We start from the raw sequence: 26,819 nt of genomic DNA on the forward strand, positions 1-26,819 counted from the left end.
CTTTCTTATTTCAGTGCTCTAGGACCTCAAGTTAATGTTGGATAAAAGTGGTATTGGTGTTCCCAACACAGGGGGAACGTTTTCAGTGTTTTACCACTAAAATATTTGCTATAGATTATCTGTAAGTATTCTTGATGAAATTTTAAAGGTCTCATCAATTCCTAGGTTACTGAGAGTTTTTATTATGGGTCTAGAATTCTATCATTTACTTTTTCTGCATCTGTTAAGATACTGATGATCTATTTCCCTTTTTTCTGTAAGTAGAGTTCATTACATTGGTTTATTTTTCAAATGTTAAAATAATCTCACATGCTTACAATAAATTTTACCCTGCAGTGATGTCTTATCTTTTTAATATATCATTGGATTCAGCTTGCTGATACTTCATTTGGTAGTTTTCATCTGTTATGAAATTGGCTTGTACTTTTCTTAATGATGTGCTAGTTTTGGTGCAGAATTACGCTGGTCTTCAAAACAAATTGGGAAGTGTTCTTTCTTTTTTGTTACCTGGAAGAGTGTAAAACTGGTTTATTTCTTCCTTAAATGTTTGGAAAAGTTTACTAGTGAAGCCAGCTGGGCCTGGAGGATGTTTGTTTCATCCAGTTTTTCTAGTTATTGGCAGAAGAATTTGTCAGCAACAAAGTAGTCACATAGTACTGGAAAGGAATAATCCCTGAACCAGTGATCTTTAAATCTTTTGTCTTGCAAGTATATTAAAAGATATAAAGACACTTGTTTGCGTGTTTTTTTAAATAGTTTATTTCTCTAACATAGGAAAAATCAAAACATCGATTATATCTTCCTGTTTTTTCCCCCAAACACTGTCCTTTTCATTTCTTTGGGTGGATGAGAAGGCAGCAGTCTGCTGAGTGGTGGCCGTGAGTCTGTCCTCGTAGAGTGGCGAGAGGCAGCAGAGAAGAATAAGGAGTTCCTCCCCCGTTTAGGAGCTACTATTGAACATATCTCAGTGTCTCCAGCAGGGGATCTCTTCTGTACTTCGCACTCCGATAACAGTAAGTCTCAATTTGTTGTCATGAGGAAATACAGTTTGTGTAATGTCATAAATTAGCTAGCATCTGTAGGGGATGGAAAATAAGAGACCTCAAACTAAGAGTAGCATAGGATTTAAGGAGCATTTTTTTCTCTTCCATTTCTCCTCTTTCCTCCACCCCTCTTGCCCCAAGATGCCACCTGAATCCAACATTTCCAGAGTTGTTTTTATGAAAGTGTAGGGCTAAGTGTATTTGGTTATTGTTGTGCCACTTATATTTAAAAACCTTTTCATGTGGAATGATTGGGGGAATAAAGGAGGTTTTCACAATATAATGGCATTCTCGAAAGAATGCTCTGAGGTTTTCCTTTGGTACAGTCATTGTCTCGGTGTGGGAGTCCTGTGGATTCTGACAGAAATGGAGCAGTCTTCTGATTCCTCCCCAGCATTTGGTCATCCTGTTACACCTCAGCTTAGATGTAAATCCCGTGCCCATTGCCTCCTTTCCCTTCAAAAGAGAGCATAACTGAGCAATCCAGTAGTGCAGTGACTCATTTCAAAATAAACAGCCGTCTCTTTTGGGACATATAAGTTTCTGAATTAACACTTCTAATGTATTCATAGTCACAGCAGAAAACTTAGAGACTCCAACAGAAAAAGCCCTCATCCCCACCCCTAGTTTTTCTGTTAAATCACAAAATATATTCCTAATTTTCCAGTAACACTCCAAGAAATTGAACATACTCAGTTGTTTTGTATTCTGGTATATTTCAGAATGATATAAATTCATTTTAAAAAAAAAAAAAAAAAAACCTTGAAGGTTTGACCTATTTATGTTTAGATGTTTGTTTGTTTATTTATTTATTTATTTTACCCACAGAGCTGATAATCATTCACCGAAACCTTGAGGCATCTGCAGTAATTCAAGGCCTAGTGAAAGGTATCACAGACCTCAGTGGATGTGGAATTGTGTACATTTTTAAAAGTGAATATTTGTCTGATTTCAGCTATTGTTCATCACTTCTTTTGCAGACAGAAATATCTTTACCGGTTTGATGATTGACCCAAGAACTAAAGCTTTGGTTTTGAATGGGAAACCTGGCCACTTGCAGTTTTATTCTCTCCAAAGTGATAAACAGTTATACAATGTAAGATTTTTGATCTGTTAACTAGCCTTAAAACTAATGAAATATCTTTATAGCACCACTGGGGTCAAGTAACTTATTGTATAGCTTCTAAAACAAGATCCTGTGCCTATGTTATTTGAACATAGTATTATCAGTTGTTTACAGCATGATTCTAATGAGGCCACAGTTGCAGATGAAGTCTACATGTAAGCCAGTTGGCACTGTTGTGTGCGCTCTATCTATTTTATTCTGTTTAAGACTACACTCTAAATTAACTGTTGCACACATCTATGCCTTTGAGTCATAAGGATAGGCAATGAGAATATGGATTAACAATACAAACCTGTCTCTGCTTTGTGGTGAAACAGTATCATATGTACATGCTGAAGATAAAATCTTCAGTGTAGATTAAAGAGGAACACTTCCTATAATCCTGGTAAATGCAATCTAGACTTTCCACTTTTTCTTTAGTGCCCCACAGTACCCTTTACAGATTTCTATCACAGCCACTCTAACACTTTATCGCTTTCTCTCCAACACCTTTAAACCTCTCAAAGAAAGGAAACTTATTGATCTTTGTACATTTCTAGTACAGCGCCTGGAAATAGTAGGCACTTAATACATTTTTAGTAAATAGATGAGGAAACAATAAAAGAAAAATTATAAAGAAAAAGCTGGCCTATTTACAATGTTGTGCTTTTTTCACTTCTTAAAAATTGTAGGTTTCATTTTTGCTCTCCTTGTTTCTAGTGATGTGGAATCTAGCCTTGAGATTTTATGTAAAGCTATTTGTTCTTAGAAACAAAAGAAAAGCATTACTGTAACCTAAAGTTCTGGTGTATCATATAAATGGAGCATAGTCGTTACTAAAATTTAAGGTCATTGAAGAATCATCACCACCAGATTGGTATTATATAATATGCTCCATGTTTTCAATGGCAGTTTCGATGTCCGTAAGTAATGATTAGTTCATTTTTCTCTTCACCTAAAAATCTGTTATGTAGATTCCAGAAGGTATCTATGATGTGGTTAATTACCATTGCTTGAATGCTTTAACATTTATGTATTTACATTAATAAGAATTTTGGATTTTTTTTTTTTAACCCATCAGTTAGATATTATACAGCAAGAATATATCAATGATTATGGTCTGATCCAAATTGAGCTAACAAAGGCTGCATTTGGCTGCTATGGTAATTGGCTTGCAACGGTGGAACAACGTCAAGAAAAGGAAACTGAGCTTGAATTGCAAATGAAACTGTGGACATATAATAAGAAAACACAAGGGTAATACTACCTATATAGACATTTAACTTGAGAGCAGAAAATTATTTGACTTTCTAGTTTCAATTGTTGGTCTTTACGATGTTTCATTTTGATAAATTTATATTAAGAGAAATGAAGGAGGTGCTATTCCTCTTATAAAGCCTTTATGCTTTCTGCTCTGAGAAAGCATTGGTGTCCTCCAAATTATGAGTCACCTCATTGCATAAATGAGGAAACATGGAGAAGTGACACCCCCAGGAACACATACCTACTTCCAGGCAAATCCAGGATTAGAATGCAAAGGTCTTGGTTCCTTAGCTCTTTATTAATGTTATATTACCTTCTTTGGGAAAATGGCAGTGGTTGGTGGTAGAGGTGTGGTGTGGTGTAGTCTTGATTAGATAAGGAGCCCACTAGTTTCTCATACCATGGCTGTAATAGCAATTTATCAAGTTCTTGCTTGTCAAGAACTGGGCTTAGTGCTTTCGTGCCCATTGTCTTGTGAATCTTCACAAGATAATCTTTCATTCACAGCAGTGTCCTGTCGAGCTAGAAACAAGCTTTGAGAGGTAGTTTGGGTGACTTTAAATATTAAGTATTGACCAGGGCAGTGAAATAGGTAATGTTCTTTCTGTACCATCTTGCCAAAAACAAGGGCTTTCATAGCCATTTCCTTTTTTGCTTATTTTCAAAAGAGTGAGGTATCTGTGTTCTACACAGTTTCCCTGCAGTTTAGTATAGTAGCCTTTCAGGTATCATTTTTTTGATGACCCCTATTTTATACTCATTCTGTACCAGTAAGCTGACACTATTTATAATCATCTCTGTTACGTACGTTACACGAGGCCAGAGGTAATGTGTTAGAACTCTTTGCATCCTGTGGCCATTAGTGATAGAACACTCAATTGTTTGTCATGCTAGGTGATAATATATCAGTTGCTCATTCTTAAAGATGCTATTGTAAAATGTGCAATATGTAAGGAATTCTTTTTTTTTTTTTTTTTTGGTAAGGAATTCTTAATACTCATATGATAGTATATCATATTGCCCTGGTATAAAAATAAATTGGTTTCCTTCCTACTAGGTTTGTTCTCAATACAAAGGTTAACATGCCACATGAAGACCACATCACAGCTCTCTGTTTCTGTAATGCAGAAAAGTCTGAAAACCCCACCTTGGTTACAACAAGTAAAGATGGTCACTTCAAAGTGTGGATATTAACAGATGATTCTGATATATACAGTAAGTTACTTAAATATAGTATGTCTATATGTCGTGCACAGTTTTAAGAATTGATATATTTATCTCTCATGAATTGTATCCATTCTGGGAGGACATTTTCTACTTTGTTTAATTCTGTAGGATATTGCCCAATTTCAAAAGATTTGAGAGATTACATTTTTCATGCCTTTTCTCCCAAATCTTTACTTATTTTATGACGTTCTTGATTAATCGTGTGCTAATTATTCCAGTCTGTGAGAGTACAGTAAAAAGGGCTTTTGCAGTAGTCCCTTTACTGTTCCACTAGAGGGAGGTCAAGGTCTCTTGGAAGGGACGCAAATTTCAAATCAGTCAATGATTTGTAACTAAAATTTTGGAGAGGAGGTTTTTTGTTGTGTTTCCTTGTTTCTTAATGCATATTTCTTATAAATTCCCTAAAATATTATCTAGCATTTGTACTATTTCTATGGTCTATATTTTCACAGAAAAAGCTGTTGGCTGGACCTGTGACTTTGTGGGTAGTTATCACAAATACCAAGCAAGTAACTGCTGTTTCTCCGAAGATGGCTCTTTACTAGCAGTTAGTTTTGAGGAAATAGTTACAATATGGGATTCGGAGACATGGGAACTTAAATGTACATTTTGTCAACGAGCTGGGAAAATAAGGTAGGTAAATAATTGGGGGAGTATGAAGTACTGGGTTTGTTTCTTTTTTTTTTTAATTCAAACAAGTCTTTCTACATAAACTTTAGTAATTAATTTATGCTTTCTCCAGAGGAATCCTGTGGGTCAGTGGTGCCAGCAGCTAACCAAAATACTGGGAAGCTAAAAAATACTGGGTTTATGAACTATGTGCATTACTTTTCATGGTTGTACTACACAATAATAGAAGCTATATATAAGCCTCAGTAGATCCAAACAATGTTTATTTTCTCTGTATTTTCATAAAAGCGATGTTATGCTCAAACTTCATTGTTTGTAATAATGGCAAGGGAATGTAACAGCAGTATCTTTCATTTTATTTCCAGTAACTTGGGCATTTGAGGACAGAATGGGAAATGGCTGTTTCTAATTCCCAACATGTCTAATTCTGAATTTACTTTGTAAAACTTTCTTCAGAATTCATATTGCAGATTTCCCTCTTGAGGCAAAGAAGCATAAAAAAGAGTTTTTGTTAAGTAACTTGGTACGTTTCACATACATTTTCTCTATATGTGTCAATTATTGTACCATACAGCATATTAGAGAAAAGAATTGGTCATCAAATCTGTTTTCCTAAAGAAACAAAATAGCTAAATAAAGCTTTCCTGTTGTGCTCCTTACCCCCTTTCCTGCAGAATAATTATGAACAAAAACATACATGTCTGTCTAAAAATTTGCATTGCACGAAGCTAGTACTGTGCAGGAAGTCTGCAGTCCTTTGTAACTACGTGTGCTAGAACTGACTGTTGTTAACTTCCTTGTTTTAATCTAGGCACCTTTGCTTTGGGAGATTGACTTGTTCCAAGTATCTTCTTGGTGCCACTGAAAATGGCATTCTGTGCTGTTGGAATCTGCTCAGTTGTGCATGTAAGATATTTGTTGCTATAAAGTGATGACTAAGCATATAGGAAGTGGACATCAACTAATCTTTGGCATTTTAGGACTTCTGGATGATATCTTCGTATCTTTACCCAGAGAATATATAATTTTTTACGTGGTACATTGTACCACCAAACTTTGGCGTGCTATGCCTGTAATAATAGACTTTGATTACAGTTGACCCTTGAGCTATGCGGGCGTTAGGGTCACTGACCCTCTGCACAGTCAGAAGTTCACTTATAACTTAGAGTCAGCCCTCTGTGGAGTCAGCCAACCTGGGATTGAGCAGTTACTGTAGTACTTGCTATTTTAAAATCCACATGTATGTGGACCCTCACAGTTCAAATCCATGTTATTCAAGGGTCAGCTGTATTTATAAACTGCCTAATTGTCAGCAAATCATCTTCCATTATCCTCACCTTTTTCCACTGTCTTCAGTGTATGACTTTGTTGCCCTCCATCTTATTATCCATCCTCATAGCAATTTGAGGAAAGTTTCTGATAGTTCATAATGCATATTAACCTGCAGTGTCCCTGACAGCATTAAATTTGAATGTAGCCTATCACAATCCTCCTAACAAATGTGAACTTTGTGGCATTTTACTCATTCGAGTATATGTTTGGAAGACATTGTGGTTACTTTGTAATGAATGTGTGTGATAACATTTTTTTTAATATTCTCTACAGTGATTCTGGTTAACATTTTGCCCACATTTAGCAGTAGTGGAAAAGCACCAGACAGAAGTTGCACTGTAATAACCATTTCATAGCATGGGGAAGAAGTATCAATACTTTGTTTTTGTGCTTCTTGCCCCTCGTTTTAGTGCAGACTTCCACAGATAATGTCAGTGTGTTCTCCATGTATTATCTGGAATGGTAAAATCCCTCTTCCTAAAAATAATAGAATTGATTGTCCCAATAAATATTGAGTACCTAGTTTAAATAACAAGCTTAAGAAAGCTTTTGGTAAATCTCTTCTTAGAAGTGAATCACTTTTTTTCCCCCAGTGGAGTGGAGTGCAAAATTAAATATGAGAGTTTTGGAACCTGATCCCAATTCAGAGAATATTGCTGCAATCTCTCAGTCTTCCACGGGTTCAGACTGTAAGTACAGACCATTCTTTGACAGAAGAAATCTATTACCTAAATTTTCTTTTTAACACCTTTAATATAATTTGAGTTAAACTTACCTTCAAATCAGATGTCCATTTGAAGCCATTTGCCTGACCACTGCCCTTCATTTCTTGAGTTCCAGCTCCAGCACATCCGTCATTTTTCAACATGTCATTTGCTACTCAGCCTTCAAAATCCAAGAGAGATTTTGCCTCTTTGAAGCATTCCTAAATCCCCCAAGGAGCTTTTATCGTTCCTCTATGATCTTGAAGCTCTTTCTACAGATCTCTGTTCTAGTGCTTAAGACAAAATACTGCCATAGTATTTTGGTGTCTGTTTTCTGCAGTTGACACTGCTCTCAGAAACAGGAATTTTTCTTTCTGTTTTTCATCTTCAAAGCCCTCATTCCTAACCGGCTTGGCACATAGGAAGCATCAAGTAGATATTTGTTGACTCAAAGCCTAAAATAATCATGACCTGATCAATTTACTCAATGGGGTAAGTCCCAGGATGAGTGTGGTCTGCCAATCTGAGGCTGAAACTAACCTCTGCAGGCAAAATGTTGTTGTCTATTTGGTTTTTTTTTTCTCTAGTGTTTGTGTTTAGGCCTAGCGAGCCCAGGCCATTGTATATTCAAAAAAATATCTCCAGAGAGGAAGTCCAGTGGGGAGTGTTTGTTCCACGAGATGTCCCTGAATCATTCACCTCAGAAGCTTACCAGTGGCTGAACAGATCGCAGTTTTACTTCCTAACAAAATCACAGGTAACCGTCCACCTCAGAAAAGGCCGTCATTTCATATGTGTGATTTTCATTTGCTTTAATATTTGAGAGTAATAGCCCAGGGCAAGTGGAATAGTTTTATTAAAGGATTACTCCTTCTCTCCCCTCCCGTTCCCCTGCCAAATCGTCTAATGTGCTCTGTACAGTCATATTACTGGTGGGAGTATATTAGCCCACACCTTTGGGGCTAAGTATTGCTTGCATTCATTTACTCTGTGACACCAAAAAAGATATGACCTAGAAGATAATTAGAATACTTTAAATTGTATTTATTAGAATGGCTCTTTTTTAATTTTAGTATTTGATTTACCATAAAGAAATCAGTGGCTTAAGTTTGACCCATCAGTTGAATTTTATTTCATTACCAATTCTTTAAAATGATCTTTGAGAACAATCTTAAAACTGTCACAGCAGTTATTAAATACGTTTTAAATCTTTTATTACTTTTCTGTGAGCAGATATATTTATATCAAGATGAAAAGTCGACATCATTTTCTAACTTTAACATTTAGATTTGCACTCTATATTTTGCATCATTAATTGACCTCTCTTTTCAGAGTTTATTGACATTCAGTACACAGTCTCCAGAAGAGAAACTCACACCAACAAGCAAACAGGTATGTTCTAGTCACTCGTGGTGCAGATCATGCACATTGCCTCCCTGCAAAGATAAGGTTATCTTTTAGAACTCAGCTATGAGAAAAATGTTTTACCTGCCCTAAAGTGGAATTAAAATTACATACTTAGAAACTACTTGCTTCGTTTGATGTCATAGTGCTCTTTGAAAATGTAGTCTCAATTTGTAATATCAGTGACACATGCTTGTGATTTAAAGAATCAAATAGTTCTACAAGACTTCTTGGGGAAAACTTGAACATCACCACCACTGCCATTACCCACAAAGATACTCTCAACTCTTTGAGTTGAAGTTTTTATTTACCTCCGTATCTCTAAGAAACATGTTTATATTGCTAATCCTGGATTTTTCAGATCTAGGTATTATTTGTTAACTCTGATCTATTGAAGTTGAAGTTTCTTTCACACCACTCCCGCCATATACATAACATACCCCCGCATATTTTCTGTCCCCTAATTTTTCCAGTATAGATAAATCTTAAATTGGTCAGGTCACTGTTCATCCTTAAACATGTAAACACAATTCATAGCTGAGCCACATAGTAATAAACAGGTTGTTTTTCCTTTTGTGACCAACTTCTTTTCTCTGGAGTTAATGATTGCCTTCTTTTTTCATTTGCTCAGTTTCCTATTTACTTCTCACCTAATTCACCCCTAAACTCTACCCTGTAAGTCCTCTCTCATTATTTTCAGACATATTAGGTATTCTTTCGAGTCTTGAAGAAATATTTTCAAGAGCCTCTGACCTGCTTCTTTCTGAACTGATTGCCCTGTAAACCTGCTGCACAGTAATCATCTTAGGATCTACATTTGCCGCCATTCTGGGGATTTATTCACATCCACTGTAATAGATCCTGTAGTTTTTCTCCTTCTTTGGTCACTCCCTTGCTTTGGTAAAGCACATCCTACTGGTGCATGGGAAGTAAATTTAAGACATTGCACGTTTGGACATGCTTTTATTCTCTCCCATTGGATTGGTTGGTTGGGTAGAGTTCTAGGTTGAAAATCATTTTGTCTTAGAACTTTGAAGATACTGTCTTATACTTTATCTGTATCCTGACGTATTTTTCTCTGAAAATTCATTGAATTCATTTAACATTTTTTTGTTGATCATTACTACATGTTCTAGACATTTGGGATATATCAGTGAGCAAAAGAGTCAAGTCTCTAAACTAGTGGTGTTTATAGTCTTAACAGTTAGGCACAGATGACAAACATCAAGTAAGTAAAATATATAGTATTTTAGAAGGCAATAAGAATTATGGGAGGAGGAATGGCGGGAAAGGGAGTGTGGAGTGCAGTTTGCCTTTTTAAATAAAGCAGTCAAAACAGGCTTTAATGAAAAGAATTTGACTTTTCCTCTGAGTTAAATGTAGAGCCCCCTTCGAGGGTTTTAATCAAAAAACTGTCTAAGGAGAAGAATTAATTCTTTCTTTGCCTTCATTTTCTCTAGAACTGCTATTATTTACTGCTGGACCTTCTAGAATGGTGCTCTCTAATATTCTTAATTTTTCTCCTGTTTTCTTCCTGTTGTCTGAGAGGTTTCCTCCTCTTTTCATCTGATCCTCTGTTGTTTGTCTCTCTCTTAACATGGTTCATTTCCATTAGGTTTTTATTTCCAATCTGTTTTGGAGATTTTCATCGAAGTCTCATGACTCTTAGCTGTCTGCTCTTATTTAAAAGTGAGCAAAATCGCCATTTGGAGGTTTTCTACCTAGGTGGAACTTGACCTCTGGCCTCCACTGTCTGCCTGAGCTATTATGAGAAAATCTCCAAAGTCATTATTTTTAGGACTTTCTCTCTTAGATTGGTCAAATTGTCCAGATAAAATTCTTCCAAATTCTTGCCTAAAAGATGTCAGCGTGGCTGCCAGTGTTCTGAGAAGCACCCTCTATGCAACTGTGTTCACTGCCTTCAGCTGTGAGGCCACCTCCGCCCCCCCACACACCAAGCCATCCATTCGAAAGACACACTTTATGTCGCTCTTCGAGGAACATTCTGCCAGCCCTCTGCTGGGGCTGAGGAGGAGATCTGGAAACCTGAGCGCTCTCTAAATAGACCTTCAACCAGGCTAACTGGTTTCTTTCTTTTTTTTTTTAAGCCTTTTACAGGGGAGGTACTGTTACTATTAGTACCAATTCTTGAGTGTTTGCAGGATTCTACAGTATAAATTGGGATGCTTTTAGCTTTCTTCACCACCAGCTTAGAATCCTGCTTTCTCAGGTCTACTAAGTTAGCTACCACCATTCAAACTGCTTTCCACTTTGCACATCACACAGTGTCTTTATTACTGTGGATTTATGCTCTTTTGAAAACCCCTTTGCTGCCATTTTTGTAGGACTGGGGGACTAAGTAGTGGTGGATGCACATTTTGTTCTGTCATCGAAGTATCTACTGTTAGCTTTTCACATAGTAAATTGACTGCCCTCAGTTGCTTTACCTGTGAAATGAAAGAATCATACTAGATAATTTCTATAGTTCCCTCCATCTGACATGTTATGACTGTGATACTTCTTATTGCCTCAAAGGTAGTTCCTCCTTTTTAGTGAAGTAATTTATTTCCCTTTGTCTTAAATCCTTACAGCTATTAGCAGAAGAAACTCTTCCAACAACCCCATTTTATTTCATATTGGGAAAGCACAGGCAGCAACAGCAGGATGACAAGTTAAATGAAGCTTTGGAGGATGAACTGGTACAACTACCCTTAACAGAAAATATACCTGCAATTAGTGAGGTAAGTAATTATTCATTACTTATTAGTGTGAAACATAACTTTTGTTATAATATTAATAAGTAAAACTAATAGTGTAAATTAATTGCTTATACCAATGTGAATGGGTTAAACGCAATAAAGTTCCTTAAGTTAGAGTTTATTTATACAATCTGTAACAACTAATTTTTAAATAATCATTTATACACTGTGCAACTTTTTTGAACTTTTGAATTTTATTTATTTTTCTATACAGCAGGTTCTTATTAGTTATCTATTTTATACATATTAGTGTATACATGTCAATCCCAATCTCCCAATTCATACCACCACCACCCCCCGCCACTTTCCCCTGATGGTTTCCGTACCTTTGTTCTCTACACCTGTGTCTCTATTTCTGCCCTGCAAACCAGTTCATCTGTACCATTCCTCTAGGTTCCACATATATGCGTTAATATACGATATTTGTTTTTCTCTTTCTGACTTACTTCACTCTGTATGACAGTCTCTAGGTCCATCCACGTCTCTACAAATGATCCAATTTTGTTCCTTTTTATGGCTGAGTAATGTTCCATTGTATATTTGTACCACATCTTCTTTATCCTTTCGTCTGTCAGTGGGCATTTAGGTTACTTCCATGACCTGGCTTTTGTAAATTGTGCTGCAATGAACATTGGGGTGCATGTGTCTTTTTGAATTATGGTTTTCTCTGGGTATACGCCCAGTAGTGGGATTGCTGGGTCATATGGTAGTTCTATGTTTAGTTTTAGAAGGCACCTCCATGCTGTTCTCCATAGTGGCTGTATCAATTTACATTCCCACCAACAGTATAAGAGGGTTCCCTTCCCTTTTCTCCACACCCTCTCCAGCATTTGTCTGTAGATTTTCTTATGATGCCCATTCTGACTGGTGTGAGGTGATACCTCATTGTAGTTTTGATTTGCATTTCTCTAATAATTAGTGATGTTGAGCAGCTTTTCATGTGCTTCTTGGCCTCTGTATGTCTTCTTTGGAGAAATGTTTATTTAGGTCTTCTGCCCATTTTTGGATTTGGTTGTTTGTTTTTTTAATATTGAGCTGCATGAGCTGTTTATATATTTTGGAGATTAATCCTTTGTCCGTTGATTCGTTTGCAAATATTTTCTCCCATTCTGAGGGTTGTCTTTTTGTCTTGTTTGTAGTTTCCTTTGCTTTGCAAAAGCTTTGAAGTTTCATTAGGTCCCATTTGTTTATTTTTGTTTTTATTTTCCTTACTCTAGGAGGTGGATCAAAAAAGATCTTGCTGTGATTTATGTCAAAGAGTGTTCTTCCTATGTTTTCCTCTAAGAGTTTTATAGTGTCCAGTCTTACATTTAGGTCTCTAATCCGTTTTGAGTTTATTTTTGTGTATGGTGTTAGGGAGTGTTCTAATATCATTCTTTTACATGTAGCTGTCCAGTTTTCCCAGCACCACTTATTGAAGAGACTATCTTTTCTCCATTGTATATCCTTGCCTCCTGTGTCATAGATTAGTTGACCATGGGTGCATGGGTTTATCTCTGGGCTCTCTATCCTGTTCCATTGATCTATATTTCTGTTTTTGTGCCAGTACCATATTATGTTGATGACTGTAGCTTTGTAGTGTAGTCTGAAGTCAGGGAGTCTGATTCCTCCAGCTGCATTTTTTCCCTCAAGACAGCTTTGGCTGTTTGGGGTCTTTTGTGTCTCCATACAAATGTTCAGATATTTTGTTCTAGTTCTGTAAAAACTGCCACTGGTAATTTGATAGGGATTGCACTGAATCTGTAGATTGCTTTGCGTACTATAGTCATTTTCACAATACTGATTCTTCCAATCCAAGAACATGGTATATCTCTCCATCTGTTTGTGTCATCTTTGATTTCTTTCATCAGTGTCTTATAGTTTTCTGAGTACAGGTCTTTTACCTCCTTAGGTAGGTTTATTCCTAGGTATTTTATGCGTTTTGTTGCAATGGTGAATGGGATTGTTTCCTTAATTTCTCTTTCTGATCTTTCGTTGTTGGTGTATAGGAATACAAGAGATTTCTGTGCATTAATTTTGTATCCTGCAGCTTTACCAGATTCATTGATTAGCTCTAGTAGTTTTCTGGTGGCATCTTTAGGATTCTCTATGTACAGTATCATGTCATCTACAGACAGTGACAGTTTTACTTCTTCTTTTCCTGTTTCGATTCCTTTTTTTTCTTCTTCTCTGATTGCCGTGGCTAGGACTTCCAAAACTATGTTGAATAATAGTGGTGAGAGTAGACATCCTTGTCTTGTCCTTGATCTTAAAGGAAATGCTTTCAGTTTTTCACCCTGGAGAATGATGTTTGCTGTGGGTTTGTCGTATATGGCCTTTATTATGTTGAGGTAGGTTCCCTCTATGCCCACTTTCTGGAGAGTTTTTATCATAAATGGGTGTTGAATTTTCTCAAAAGCTTTTTCTGCATCTATTGAGATGATCATATGGTTTTTCTTCTTCAGTTTGTTAATATGGTGTATCACATTGGTTGACTTGCATATACTGAAGAATCCTTGCATCCCTGGGATAAATCCCACTTGATCATGGTGTATGATCCTTTTAATGTGTTGTTGGATTCTGTTTGCAAGTATTTTGTTGAGGATTTTCGCATCTATATTCATCAGTGATATTGGTCTGTAATTTTCTTTTTTTGTAGTATCTTTGGTTTTGGTATCAGGGTGATGGTGTCCTCCTAGAATGAGTTTGGGAGTGTTCCTTCCTCTGCAGTTTTTTGGAAGAGTTTGAGAAGGATGGGTGTTAGCTCCTCTCTAAATGTTTGATAGAATTCACCTGTGAAGCCATCTGGTCCTGGACTTTTGTTTGTTGGAAGATTTTTAATCACAGTTTCAATTTCATTACTTGTGATTGGTCTGTTCATATTTTCTGTTTCTTCCTGATTCAATCTTGAAAGGTTATACCTTTCTAAGAATTTGTCCATTTCTTCCAGGTTGTCCATTTTATGGGCATAGACTTGCTTGTAGTAGTCTCTTATGATGCTTTGTATTTCTGCGGTGTCTGTTGTAACTTCTCCTTTTTCATTTCTAATTTTATTGATTTGAGGCCTCTCCCTCTTTTACTTTTTCTTTTTTTTTTTTTTTTTTTTTGTCAGCTTTGCTTGTGGTTCAAGAAATTCTGCAGAGGACAGTCACTGTGGCCTGTGACAACAGTGATGCCGTGTGTGTATATGCAAGTATAAGCAGCCCTCAGAACATGTGCTGCCATACTTGACTGCATGTTGGAATCTTGCAAGGAGTTTTTAAAAATAAGGAAAAAAATTTTTTTTTAAAAAGCCTAGGCTGCACTCTAGACCAATCAAATCAGAATCCCTGGGGTGGGACCCATGAATTGATATTTTTAAAAACTCCCTCTTTTTCTTTATGAGTCTGGCTAAAGGTTTATCAATTTTGTTTATCTTCTCGAAGAACCAGCTTTTAGTTTTATTGATCTCTGCTAATGTTTTGTTTCTGTTTCATTTATTTCTGCTCTGATCTTTATGATTTATTAGCTTCTACTAACTTTGGGTTTTGTTTGTTCTTCTTTCTCCAGTTCCTTTAGGTGTAAGGTTAGATTGTTTATTTGAGATTCTTCTTGTTTCTTGAGGTAGGCTTGTATTGCTATAAACTTCCCTCTTAGAACTGCTTTTACTGCATCCCATAGGTTTTGGACCATTGTGTTTTCATTGTCATTTATCTCTAGGTATTTTTTAATTTCCTCTTTGATTTCTTCAGTGTTCTCTTGGTAACATATTGTTTAGCCTCCATGTGTTTGCATTTTTTACGTTTTTTTGCCTGTAATTGATTTCTAATTTCATAGCATTGTGGTCGGAAAAGATGCTTGATATGATTTCAGTTTTCTTAAATTTACTGGAGCTTGATTTGTGACCCAAGATGTAATCTATCCTGGAGAATGTTCCGTGTACACTTGAGAAGAAAGTATAATCTGCTGTTTTAGGATGGAATGTCCTATAAATATCAATTAAATCTCTGGTCTATTGTGTCATTTAAAGCTTGTGTTTCCTTATTTATTTTCTGTCTGGATGATCTGTCCATTGGTGTAAGTGAGGTGTTAAAATCCCCCACTATTGTTGTGTTACTGTTGATTTCCTCTTTTATAGCTGTTAGCAGTTGCCTTCTGTATTGAGGTGCTCCTATGTTGGGTGCATATATATTTATAATTGTTATATCTTCTTCTTGGATTGATCCCTTGATCATTATGTAGTGTCCTTCTTTGTCTCTTGTAACATTCTTTATTTAAAAGTCTATTTTATCTGATAATGAGTATTGCTACTCCACATTTCTTGTGATTCCATTTGCATGGAATATCTTTTTCCAACCCCTCACTTTCAGTCTGTATGTGTCCCTAGGTCTGAAGTGGGTCTCTTGTAGACAGCATATATATGGGTCTTGTTTGTGTATCCATTCAGCAAGCCTGTGTCTTTTGGTTGGAGCATTTAATCCATTCACTTTTTTTTTTTTAAACATCTTTATTGAAGTATAATTGCCTTACAATGGTGTGTTAGCTTCTGCTTTATAACAAAGTGAATCAGTTATACATATACAATATGTTCCCATTTCTCTTCCCTCTTGCATCTCCCTCCCTCCCACCCTCCCCATCCCACCCCTCTAGGTGGTCACAAAGCACCGAGCTGATCTCCCTGTGCTATGCGGCTGCTTCCCACTACCTATCTATTTTACATTTGGTAGCGTATATATGTCCATGACACTCTCTTACCCTGTCACATCTCACCCCACCCCCTCCCCATATCCTCAAGTCCATTCTCTAGTAGGTCTGTGTCTTTATTCCCGCCTTGCCACTAGGTTCTTCATGACATTTTTCTCTTTCCTTAGATTCCATATATATGTGTTAGCATACTGTATTTGTTTTTCTCTTTCTGACTTACTTCACTCTGTATGACAGACTCTAACTCCATCCACCTCATTACAAATACCTCCATTTCATTTCTTTTTATGGCTGAGTAATATTCCATTGTATATATGTGCCACATCTTCTTTATCCATTCATCTGTCGATGGACATTTAGGTTGCTTCCATGTCCTGGCTATTGTAAATAGAGCTGCAATGAACATTTTGGTACATGACTCTTTTTGACCTATGGTTTTCTCAGGGTATATGCCCAGTAGTGGGATTGCTGGGTCGTATGGTAGTTCTATTTGTAGTTTTTTAAGGAACCTCCATACCGTTCTCCATAGTGGCTGTATCAATTTACATTCCCACCAACAGTGCAAGAGGATTCCTTTTGCTCCACACCCTCTCCAGCATTTATTGTTTCTAGATTTTTTGATGATGGCCATTCTGACCGGTGTGAGATGATATCTCATTGTAGTTTTGATTTGCATTTCTCTAATGATTAATGATGTTGAGCATTCTTTCATGTGTCTGTAGGCCATCTGTATATCTTCTTTGGAGAAATGTCTATTTAGGTCTTCTGCCCATTTTTGGATTGGGTTGTTCGTATTTTTGTTATTGAGTTGCATGAGCTGCTTGTAAATCTTGGAGAGTAATCCTTTGTCAGTTGCTTCATTTGCAAATAATTTCTCCCATTCTGAGGGTTGTCTTTTGGTCTTGTTTATGGTTTCCTTTGCTGTGCAAAAGCTTTTAAGTTTCATTAGGTCCCATTTGTTTATTTGTGTTCTTATTTCCATTTCTCTGGGAGCTGGGTCAAAAAGAATCTTGCTGTGATGTATGTCATAGAGTGTTCTGCTTATGTTTTCCTCTAAGAGTTTGATAGTGTCTGCCCTTACACTTAGGTCTTTAATCCATTTTGAGTTTATTTTTGTGCATGATGTCAGGGAGTGTTCTAATTTCATACTTTTACATGTACCTGTCCAATTTTCCCAGCACCACTTATTGAAGAGGCTGTCTTTTCTCCACTGTATATGCTTGCCTCCTTTATCAAAGATAAGGTGACCATATGTGTGTGGGTTTATCTCTGGGCTTTCTATCCTGTTCCATTGATCTATATTTCTGTTTTTGTGCCAGTACCAAACTGTCTTGATTACAGAAGCTTTGTAATATAGTCTGAAGTCAGGGAGCCTGATTCCCCCAGCTCCATTTTTCGTTCTCAAGATTGCTTTGGCTATTCGGGGTCTTTTGTGTTTCCATACAAATTGTGAAATTTTTTGTTCTAGTTCTGTGAAAAATGCCAGTGGTAGTTTGATAGGGATTGCATTGAATCTGTAGATTGCTTTGGGTAGTAGAGTCATTTTCACAATGTTGATTCTTCCAATCCAGGAACATGGTATATCTCTCCATCTATTTGTATCATCTTTAATTTCTTTCATCAGTGTCTTATAATTTTCTGCATACAGGTCTTTTGTCTCCTTAGGTAGGTTTATTCCTAGATATTTTATTCTTTTTGTTGCAATGGTAAACAGGAGTGTTTTCTTAATTTCATTTTCAGATTTTTCGTCATTAGTGTATAGAAATGCAAGAGATTTCTGTGCATTAATTTTGTATCCTGCTACTTTACCAAATTCATTGATTAGCTCTAGGAGTTTTCTGGTAGCATCTTTAGGATTCTCTATGTATAGTATCATGTCATCTGCAGATAGTGACAGCTTTACTTCTTCTTTTCCGATTTGGATTCCTTTTATTTCTTTGTCTTCTCTGATTGCTGTGGCTAACACTTCCAAAAACTATGTTGAATAATAGTGGTGAGAGTGGGCAACCCTGTCTTGTTCCTGATCTTAGTGGAAATGGTTTCAGTTTTTCACCATTGAGGACAATGTTGGCTGTGGGTTTGTCATAGATGGCCTTTATTATGTTGAGGAAAGTTCCCTCTATGCCTACTTTCTGCAGGGCTTTTATCATAAATGGGTGTTGAATTTTGTCGAAAGCTTTCTCTGTATCTATTGAGATGATCATATGGTTTTTCTCCTTCAATTTGTTAATATGGTGTATCACATTGATTGATTTGCGTATGTTGAAGAATCCTTGCATTCCTGGGATAAACCCCACTTGATCATGGTGTATGATCCTTTTAATGTGCTGTTGGATTCTGTTTGCTAGTATTTTGTTGAGGATTTTTGCATCTATGTTCATCAGTGATATTGGCCTGTAGTTTTCTTTCTTTGTGACATCTTTGTCTGGTTTTGGTATCAGGATGATGGTGGCCTCGTAGAATGAGTTGGGGAGTGTTCCTCCCTCTGCAATATTTTGGAAGAGTTTGAGAAGAATAGGTGTTAGCTCTTCTCTAAATGTTTGATGGAATTCTCCTGTGAAGCCATCTGGTCCTGGGCTTTTGTTTGTTGGAAGGTTTTTAATCACAGTTTCAATTTCAGTGCTTGTGATTGGTCTGTTCATATTTTCTATTTCTTCCTGGTTCAGTCTCGGCAGTTTGTGCATTTCTAAGAATCTGTCCATTTCTTCCAGGTTGTCCATTTTATTGGCATAGAGTTGCTTGTAGTAATCTCTCATGATCTTTTGAATTTCTGCAGTGTCAGTGGTTACTTCTCCTTTTTCATTTCTAATTCTATTGATTTGAGTCTTCTCCCTTTTTCTCTTGATGAGTCTGGCTAATGGTTTATCAATTTTGTTTATCTTCTCAAAGAACCAGCTTTTAGTTTCATTGATTTTTGCTATTGTTTCCTTCATTTCTTTTTCATTTATTTCTGACCTAATCTTTATGATTTCTTTCCTTCTGCTGGCTTTGGGGTTTTTTTGTTCTTCTTTCTCTAATTGCTTTAGCTGCAAGGTTAGGTTGTTTATTCGAGATGTCTCCTGTTTCTTGATGTAGGCTTGTATTGCTATAAACTTCCCTCTTAGCACTGCTTTTGCTGCGTCCCATAGGTTTTGGGTCATCGTATCTCCATTGTCATTTGTTTCTAGGTATTCTTTGATTTCCCGTTTGATTTCTTCAGTGATCACTTCGTTATTAAGTAGTGTATTGTGTAGCCTCCATGTGTTTGTATTTTTTACAGATCTTTTCCTGTAATTGATATCTAGTCTCATAGCGTTGTGGTCGGAAAAGATACTTGATACGATTTCAATTTTCTTAAATTTACCAAGGCTTGATTTGTGACCCACAATATGATCTATCCTGGAGAATGTTCCATGAGCACTTGAGAAAAATGTGTATTCTGTTGTTTTTGGGTGGAATGTCCTATAAATATCAATTAAGTCCATCTTGTTTAATGTATCATTTAAAGCTTGTGTTTCCTTATTTATTTTCATTTTGGATGATCTGTCCATTGGTGAAAGTGGGGTTTTAAAGTCCCCTACTATGATTGTGTTGCTGTCGATTTCCCCTTTTATGGCTGTTAGTATTTGCCTTATGTATTGAGGTGCTCCTATGTTGGGTGCATAAATATTTACAATTGTTATACCTTCCTCTTGGATCGATCCCTTGATCATTATATAGTGTCCTTCTTTGTCTCTTGTAATAGTCTTTATTTTAAAGTCTATTTTGTCTGATATGAGAATTGCTACTCCAGCTTTCTTTTGATTTCCATTTGCATGGAATATATTTTTCCATCCCCTCACTTTCAGTCTGTATGTGTCTCTAGGTCTGAAGTGGGTCTCTTGTAGACAGCATATAGATGGGTCTTGTTTTTGTATCCATTCAGCCAGCCTGTGTCTTTTGGTGGGAGCATTTAATCCATTTACATTCAAGGTAATTATCGATATGTATGTTCCTATTCCCATTTTCTTAAATGTTTTGGGTTTGTTATTGTAGGTGTTTTCCTTCTCTTGTGTTTCTTGCCTAGAGAAGTTCCTTTAGCATTTGTTGTAAAGCTGGTTTGGTGGTGCTGAACTCTCAGCTTTTGCTTGTCTGTAAAGGTTTTAATTTCTCCATCCCATCTGAATGAGATCCTTGCTGGGTAGAGTAATCTTGGTTGTAGGTTTTTCTCCTTCATCACTTTAAGTATATCCTGCCACTCCCTTCTGGCTTGCAGAGTTTCTGCTGAAAGATCAGATGTTAACCTTATGGGGATTCCCTTGTGTGTTATTTGTTGTCTTTCCCTTGCTGCTTTTAATATGTTTTCCTTATATTTAATTTTTGACAGTTTGATTAATATGTGTCTTGGTGTGTTTCTCCTTGGGTTTATCCTGTATGGGACTCTCTGTGCTTCCTGGACTTGATTAACTATTTCCTTTCCCATATTAGGGAAGTTTTCAACTATAATCTCTTCAAATATTTTCTCAGTCCCTTTCTTTTTCTCTTCTTCTTCTGGGACCCCTATAATTCGAATGTTGGTGCGTTTAATGTTGTCCCAGAGGTCTCTGAGACTGTCCTCAGTTCTTTTCATTCTTTTTTCTTTATCCTGCTCTGCAGTAGTTATTTCCACCATTTTATCTTCCAGGTCACTTATCCTTTCTTCTGCCTCAGTTATTCTGCTATTGATCCCATCTAGAGTATTTTTAATTTCAGTTATTGTGTTTTTCATCGTTGCTTGGTTCCTCTTTAGTTCTTCTACGTCCTTGTTAAATGTTTCTTGCATTTTGTCTATTCTATTTCCCAGATTTTGGATCATCCTTACTACCATTATTCTGAATTCTTTTTCAGGTAGACTACCTATTTCCTCTTCATTTGTTAAGTCTGGTGTGTTTTGACCCTGCTCCTTCATCTGTGTGTTTTTCTGTCGTCTCATTTTGCTTATCTTACTGTGTTTGGGGTCTCCTTTTCACAGGCTGCAGGTTCGTAGTTCCCGTTGTTTTTGGTATCTGTCCCCAGTGGCTAAGGTTAGTTCAGTGGGTTGTGTAGGCTTCCTGGTGGAGGGAACTAGTGCCTGAGTTCTGGTGGATGAGGCTGGATCTTGTCTTTCTGGTGGGCACGTCCACGTCTAGTGGTGTATTTTGGGGTGTCTGTGGCCTTATTATGGTTTTATGCAGCCTCTCTGCTAATGGATGGGGCTGTGTTCCTGTCTTGCTAGTTGTTTGGCATAGAGTGTTCAGCACTGTAGCTTGCTGGTCATTGAGTGATGCTGGGTCTTGATGTTGAGATGGAGATCTCTGAGAGATTTTTGCCGTTTGGTATTACGTGGAGCTGGGAGGTCTCTCGTGGGCCAGTGTCCTGAAGTTGGCTCTCCCACCTCAGAGGTACGGCCCTGATGCCTGGCTGGAGCACCAAGAGCCTTTCGTCCACACGGCTCAGAGTAAAAAGGAGAAAAAATAGAAAGAAAGAAAGAGGCTATAATATAGTGAAGTAAAATAAAGCTATTATAAAGTAAAGCTATACAGACAAAATCTCACCCAGAAGCATATACATATACACTCACAAAAAAAGGAAAAGGGGAAAAATTAATATATCCTGCTCCCAAAGTCCACCTCCTGAATTTGGGATGATTCATTGTCTATTCAAGTATTCAACAGATGCAGGCACATCAAGTTGTTTGTGGAGCTTTAATCCGCTGCTTCTGAGGCTGCTGGGAGAGATTTCCCTTTCTCTTCTCTGTTCGCACAGCTCCCGGGGTTCAGCTTTGGATTTGGACCCTCCTCTGCGTGTAGGTCGCCTGAGGGTGTCTGTTCCCCGCCCAGACAGGACGGGGTTAAAGGAGCAGCTGCTTCGGGGGCTCTGGCTCACCCAGGCCGCGGGGAGGGAGGGGTACGGAGGAGGCGGGGCGAGCCTGCGGCGGCAGAGGCCGGCGTGACGTTGCACCAGCCCGAGGCGCGCCCTGTGGTCTCCCGGGGAAGTTGTCCCGGGATCACGGGAGCCTGGCAGTGGCGGGCGGCACAGGCTCCCGGTAGGGGCGGTGTAGAGAGTGACCTGTGCTCGCACACAGGATTTTTTGGAGGCGGCAGCAGCAGCCCCAGCGTCTCATGCCCGTCTCGGGGGTCCGCGCTGATAGCCACGGCTCGCGCCAGTCTCTGGAGTTCGTTTAGGCGGTGCTCTGAGTCCCCTCTCCTTCCGCGCCGCGAAACAAAGAGGCAAGAAAAAGTCTCTTGCCTCTTCGGCAGCTGCAGACTTTTTCCCGGACTCCCTCCCGGCTAGCTGTGGTGCACTAACCCCTTCAGGCTGTGTTCACGCCTGAGCCTCAGCTCCCAGCCGCCGCCCGCCCCGGCGGGGGAGCAGACAAGCCTCTCGGGTTGGTGAGTGCTGGTCGGCACTGATCCTCCATGCGGGAATCTGTCCGCTTTGCCCTCCGCACCCCTGTGGCTGTGCTCTCCTCCGTGGCTCCGAAGCTTCCCCCCTCTGCCACCCGCAGTCTCTGCCCGCGAAGGGGCTTCCTAGTACGTGGAAATCTTTCCTCCTTCACAGCTCCCTCCCACTGGTGCAGGTGCCGTCCCTATTCTTTTGTCTCTGTTATTTCTTTTTTCTTTTGCCCTACCCAAGTACGGGGGTAGTTTCTTGCCTTTTGGGAGGTCGGACGTTTTCTGCCAGCGTTCAGTGGGTGTTCTGTAGGAGCAGTTCCACGTGTAGATGTATTTCTACTGTATCTGTGGGAAGGAAGGTGATCTCCGCGTCTTACTCTTCCGCCATCTTCTCTCCTCCCTCAATCCATTCACTTTTAAGGTAATTATCGATATGTATGTTCCTATGATCATTGTCTTAATTGTTATGGGTTTGTTTCTGTAGGTCCTTTTCTTCTCTTGTGTTTCCCACTTAGAGAAGTTCCTTTAGCGTTTGTTGTAGAGCTGGTTTGGTGGTGCTGAATTCTCTTAGCTTTTGCTTGGCTCTAAAGCTTTTGATTTCTCTGTTGAATCTGAATGCGATGCTTGCCAGGTAGAGTAGTCTTGGTTGTAGGTTCTTCCCTTTCATCACTTTAAATATATCATGCCACTCCCTTCTGGCTTGTAGAGTTTCTGCTGAGAAATCAGCTGTTAACCTTATGGGAGTTCCCTTGTATGTTGTCATTTGTCCCTTGTTGCTTTCAATAATTTTTCTTTGTCTTTAATTTTTGTCAATTTGATTACTATGGGTCACAGTATGTTTCTCCTTGGGTGTATCCTGCGTGGGACACTCTGCGCTTCCTGGACTTGGGTGGCTATTTCCTTTCCCATGTTAGGAAAGTTTTCAACTCTGATCTCTTCAAATATTTTCTCGGGTCCTTTCTCTTCTCCTTCTGGGACCCCTATAATGCAAATGTTGTTGCGTTTAATGTTGTCCCAGAGGTCTCTTAGGCTGTCTTCATTTCTTTTCATTCTTTCTTCTTTATTCTGTCCCCCGGTAGTGAATTCCACCATTCTGTCTTCCAGGTCACTTATCCGTTCTTCTGCCTTAGTTATTCTGCTGTTGATTCCTTCTAGTGTATTTTTCATTTCAATTATTGTATTGTTCATCTCTGTTTGTTTGTTCTTTAATTCTTCTAGGTGTTTGCTCTTTAGTTTTTCTAGGTCTTTGCTAAACATTTCTTGCATCTTTTTGATCTTTGCCTCCATTCTTTTTCTGAGGTCCTGGATCATATTCACTATCAATCATTATTCTGAATTCTTTTTCTGGAAGGTTGCCTATCTCCACTTCATTTAGTTGTTTTTCTGGGGTTTTATCTTGTTCCTTCATCTGGTACATAGCCCTCTGCCTGTTCGTCTTGTCTATCTTTCTGTGAATGTAGTTTTTGTTCCACAGGCTGCAGGATTGTAGTTCTTCTTGCTTTTGCTGTCTGCCCTCTGGTGGATGAGGCCATCTAAGAGGCTTGTGCAAGCTTCCTGCTGGGAGGGAATGGTGGTGGGTGGAGCTGGGTGTTGCTCTGGTGGGTAGAGCTCAGTAAAACTTTAATCCACTTGACTGTTGATGGGTGGGGCTGGGTTCCCTCCCTGTTGGTTGTTTGGCCTGAGGCAACTCAACAGTGGAGCCTACCTGGGCTCTTTGGTGGGGCTAATGACCAACAGACTCTGGGAGGGCTCACACCAAGGAGTACTTCCCAGAACTTCTGCTGCCAGTTTCCTTGTCCCCACAGTGAGCCACAGCCACCCTCCGCCTCTGTAGGAGACCCTCCAACACTAGCAGATAGGCCTGGTTCAGTCTCCTATGGGGTCACTGCTCCTTCCCCTGGGTCCTGATGCACACACTACTTTGTGTGTGCCCTCCAAGAGTGGAGTCTCTGTTTCCCCCAGTTCTGTCGAAGTTCTGCAATCAAGTCCCACTAGCCTTCGAAGTCTGATTCTTTAGGAATTCCTCCTCCTGTTGCTGGACCCCCAGGTTGGGAAGCCTGCCATGGGGCTCAGAACCTTCACTCCAGTGGGTGGACTTCTGTGGCATAATTGTTCTCCAGTCTATGAGTCACCCACCCAGCTGTTACGGGATTTGATTTTATTGTGATTGCGCCCTTCCTACCGTCTCATTGCAGCTTCTCCTTTGTCTTTGGACGTGGGATATCTTTTTTGGTGAGTTCCAGTATCTTCCTGTCGATGATTGTTCAGCAGTTAGTTGTGATTCTGGTGCTCTCACAAGAGGGAGTGAGCACACGTCCTTCAACTCCACCATCTTGAACCAATCCCTATACTGTGCAACTTTAATTCCCAAACTAAATGGCCTAAAACTTACAATTTCTGATTATTGTAGCCTGACATGGGTTTGGGGGAGGGGTTATTTGTATAAAAGTAGGGAGTTCTTTTTTTTAATCTATTTTTTAATTATTAATTTTATTTATTTATTTATCAGCTGCGTTGGGTCTTCGTTGTTGTGCACGTGCTTTCTCTAGTTGCGGCGAGTGGGGGCCACTCTTCGTTGCAGTATGCGGGCTTCTCATTGAGGTGGCTTTTCTTGTTTCAGAGCACAGGCTCTAGGTGCACGGGCTTCAGTAGTTGTGGCACGCAGGCTCAGTAGTTGTGGTGCATGGGCTTAGTTGCTCTGTGGCATGTGGGATCTTCCCAGACCAGGGCTCGAACCCATGTCCCCCCTGCATTGGCAGGCAGATTCTTAACCGCTGCACCACCAGGGAAGCCCCAAAAGTAGGGAGTTCTTTGGTTTGGTATTTCTGTGGGGAGAGCCTTCTGTTGATGAAAGCCTTGGCATTTCATCTTTTTAAATGAAACCCTGTTTTTCTGTTTTACTGTAGCTTCTTCACACTCCAGCCCATGTACTGCCATCTGCTTCTTTCCTGTGCTCCATGTTTATAAATTCATTGCTGCTGTCTAAGGAGACTAAGAGGTAAGGCAGTTCATAAGATATATGTTTAGATACTCTGTTTTGAGAAACAGGATGGTTTGTGTTATCCTTGATTAGAATATTCTTTCCCTGTGTTTCTCTTTATTTCAGCTTTAACCTATAGTTAAAGGATATAGGATTACTAAGTCAAATAAATAAAATTTATTGAAACTAAATATCAGAGATCTTTCGTGATAATGTTTTAAAGGTTTCAAAATTTCATATTTTACAAATTTACCTGTTCTTTTATAATCATAATTTTTAAAGTGTATTCAATAACAAGAATTTTCATTTATTTTGTTCATGATTATGTTTTTTCATAGATACCTTAAATTGGAAAGTTATTGTTTAAAAATATTTTTTAATAGTAATTGTTGTATTTTATTCTGTTATTGTTAAAAGTGCTGAAGAAATTCCTGATGATGTCAGTATGGAAGAAGAAAAAGAAAGTGTTGATTCAGATGAAGAAAATAATTTCACTGAACAGGTCCAGGATACAAATAACACAGATTTGGGAAAAGACATTATACATCAGTTGTCAAAATCTGAAGAAAAGGAACTGAGAAAATTTAGGAAAGTAGACTACAGCTGGATAACTGCTCTTTAAGCCTGGGAGACTAGGGGAGGGTTTTACACTTTTTGTGTTTTTTTGTTTTGTGGTTGTTTTTTTGTTTGTTTGTTTTTATTGTATGTTAATATTCCAAAATTCTATTTTAATGTTATTTCTGTTCATAAACTGTTAAATATTAACAGGCCCTACTTTTTAAATGACTGGTAATATGAAGCTATATTTGCATCATGTTTTAGTTGCTATATGCATCATCTCATTTCACTTTTCAGCCCTATAGAGTAGCTAGATATTTTCTTCACAGGTGATATAGCAGAGCTGGGACTTGAATTCATACAGCATAAGTCCCCTTTTCTGCAATTCGGAGATAGATAGATAGATATAAAAGGTCAAAAGGTTTTGTTGATGATATTAAGTTGGAATTCGTTTGGTGGCCAAATATGACCTGAACTGATATGAGGTTCTCTGTAGTCTTGTTTGATCCCTCTTAGAGTATTTCTTATAGAGAAATTTAGAAAAATGATTTGATTATGGTGGTATTTTTTACATATGTCTGAGTCAGTATCCAAGTAAGATCTATACATTTCATTTAAATAGCTAGATTGAGATATAGATAACTCACAAACTATACAATTCACCCATTTAAAGTGTACAAGTCAGCAGTTTTTAGTATATTCAGAGTTGCACACCATCACCACAGTCAATTTTAGAACATTTTCATCACCCCAAAACTCAACCCATTACCAGTCACTCCCC

The 26,819-nt window shown here is 38.3% G+C and overlaps 1 protein-coding gene across 1 annotated transcript in view; it reads left to right on the top strand.

Annotated features, from left to right (window-relative positions):
* WDR75 (WD repeat domain 75) overlaps positions 1-26,245 on the top strand; it is a 48,150-nt gene extending 21,905 nt beyond the window's left edge. The window contains exons 9-21 of the mRNA XM_059928324.1: positions 855-1,013; positions 1,872-1,931; positions 2,024-2,139; positions 3,230-3,405; positions 4,469-4,626; positions 5,091-5,271; positions 6,080-6,174; positions 7,194-7,289; positions 7,892-8,061; positions 8,637-8,696; positions 11,300-11,449; positions 25,407-25,498; positions 25,898-26,245. Coding sequence (XP_059784307.1) covers positions 855-1,013; positions 1,872-1,931; positions 2,024-2,139; positions 3,230-3,405; positions 4,469-4,626; positions 5,091-5,271; positions 6,080-6,174; positions 7,194-7,289; positions 7,892-8,061; positions 8,637-8,696; positions 11,300-11,449; positions 25,407-25,498; positions 25,898-26,102 — 1,718 coding nt within the window. The 3' untranslated portion in view covers positions 26,103-26,245. The remainder of the gene's footprint in view (positions 1-854; positions 1,014-1,871; positions 1,932-2,023; positions 2,140-3,229; positions 3,406-4,468; positions 4,627-5,090; positions 5,272-6,079; positions 6,175-7,193; positions 7,290-7,891; positions 8,062-8,636; positions 8,697-11,299; positions 11,450-25,406; positions 25,499-25,897) is intronic.
* The last annotated feature ends 574 nt before the right edge of the window (positions 26,246-26,819 follow it).

This window comes from Balaenoptera ricei, chromosome 7 (genome assembly GCF_028023285.1).
Source record: "Balaenoptera ricei isolate mBalRic1 chromosome 7, mBalRic1.hap2, whole genome shotgun sequence".
Taxonomy (NCBI): domain Eukaryota; kingdom Metazoa; phylum Chordata; class Mammalia; order Artiodactyla; family Balaenopteridae; genus Balaenoptera; species Balaenoptera ricei.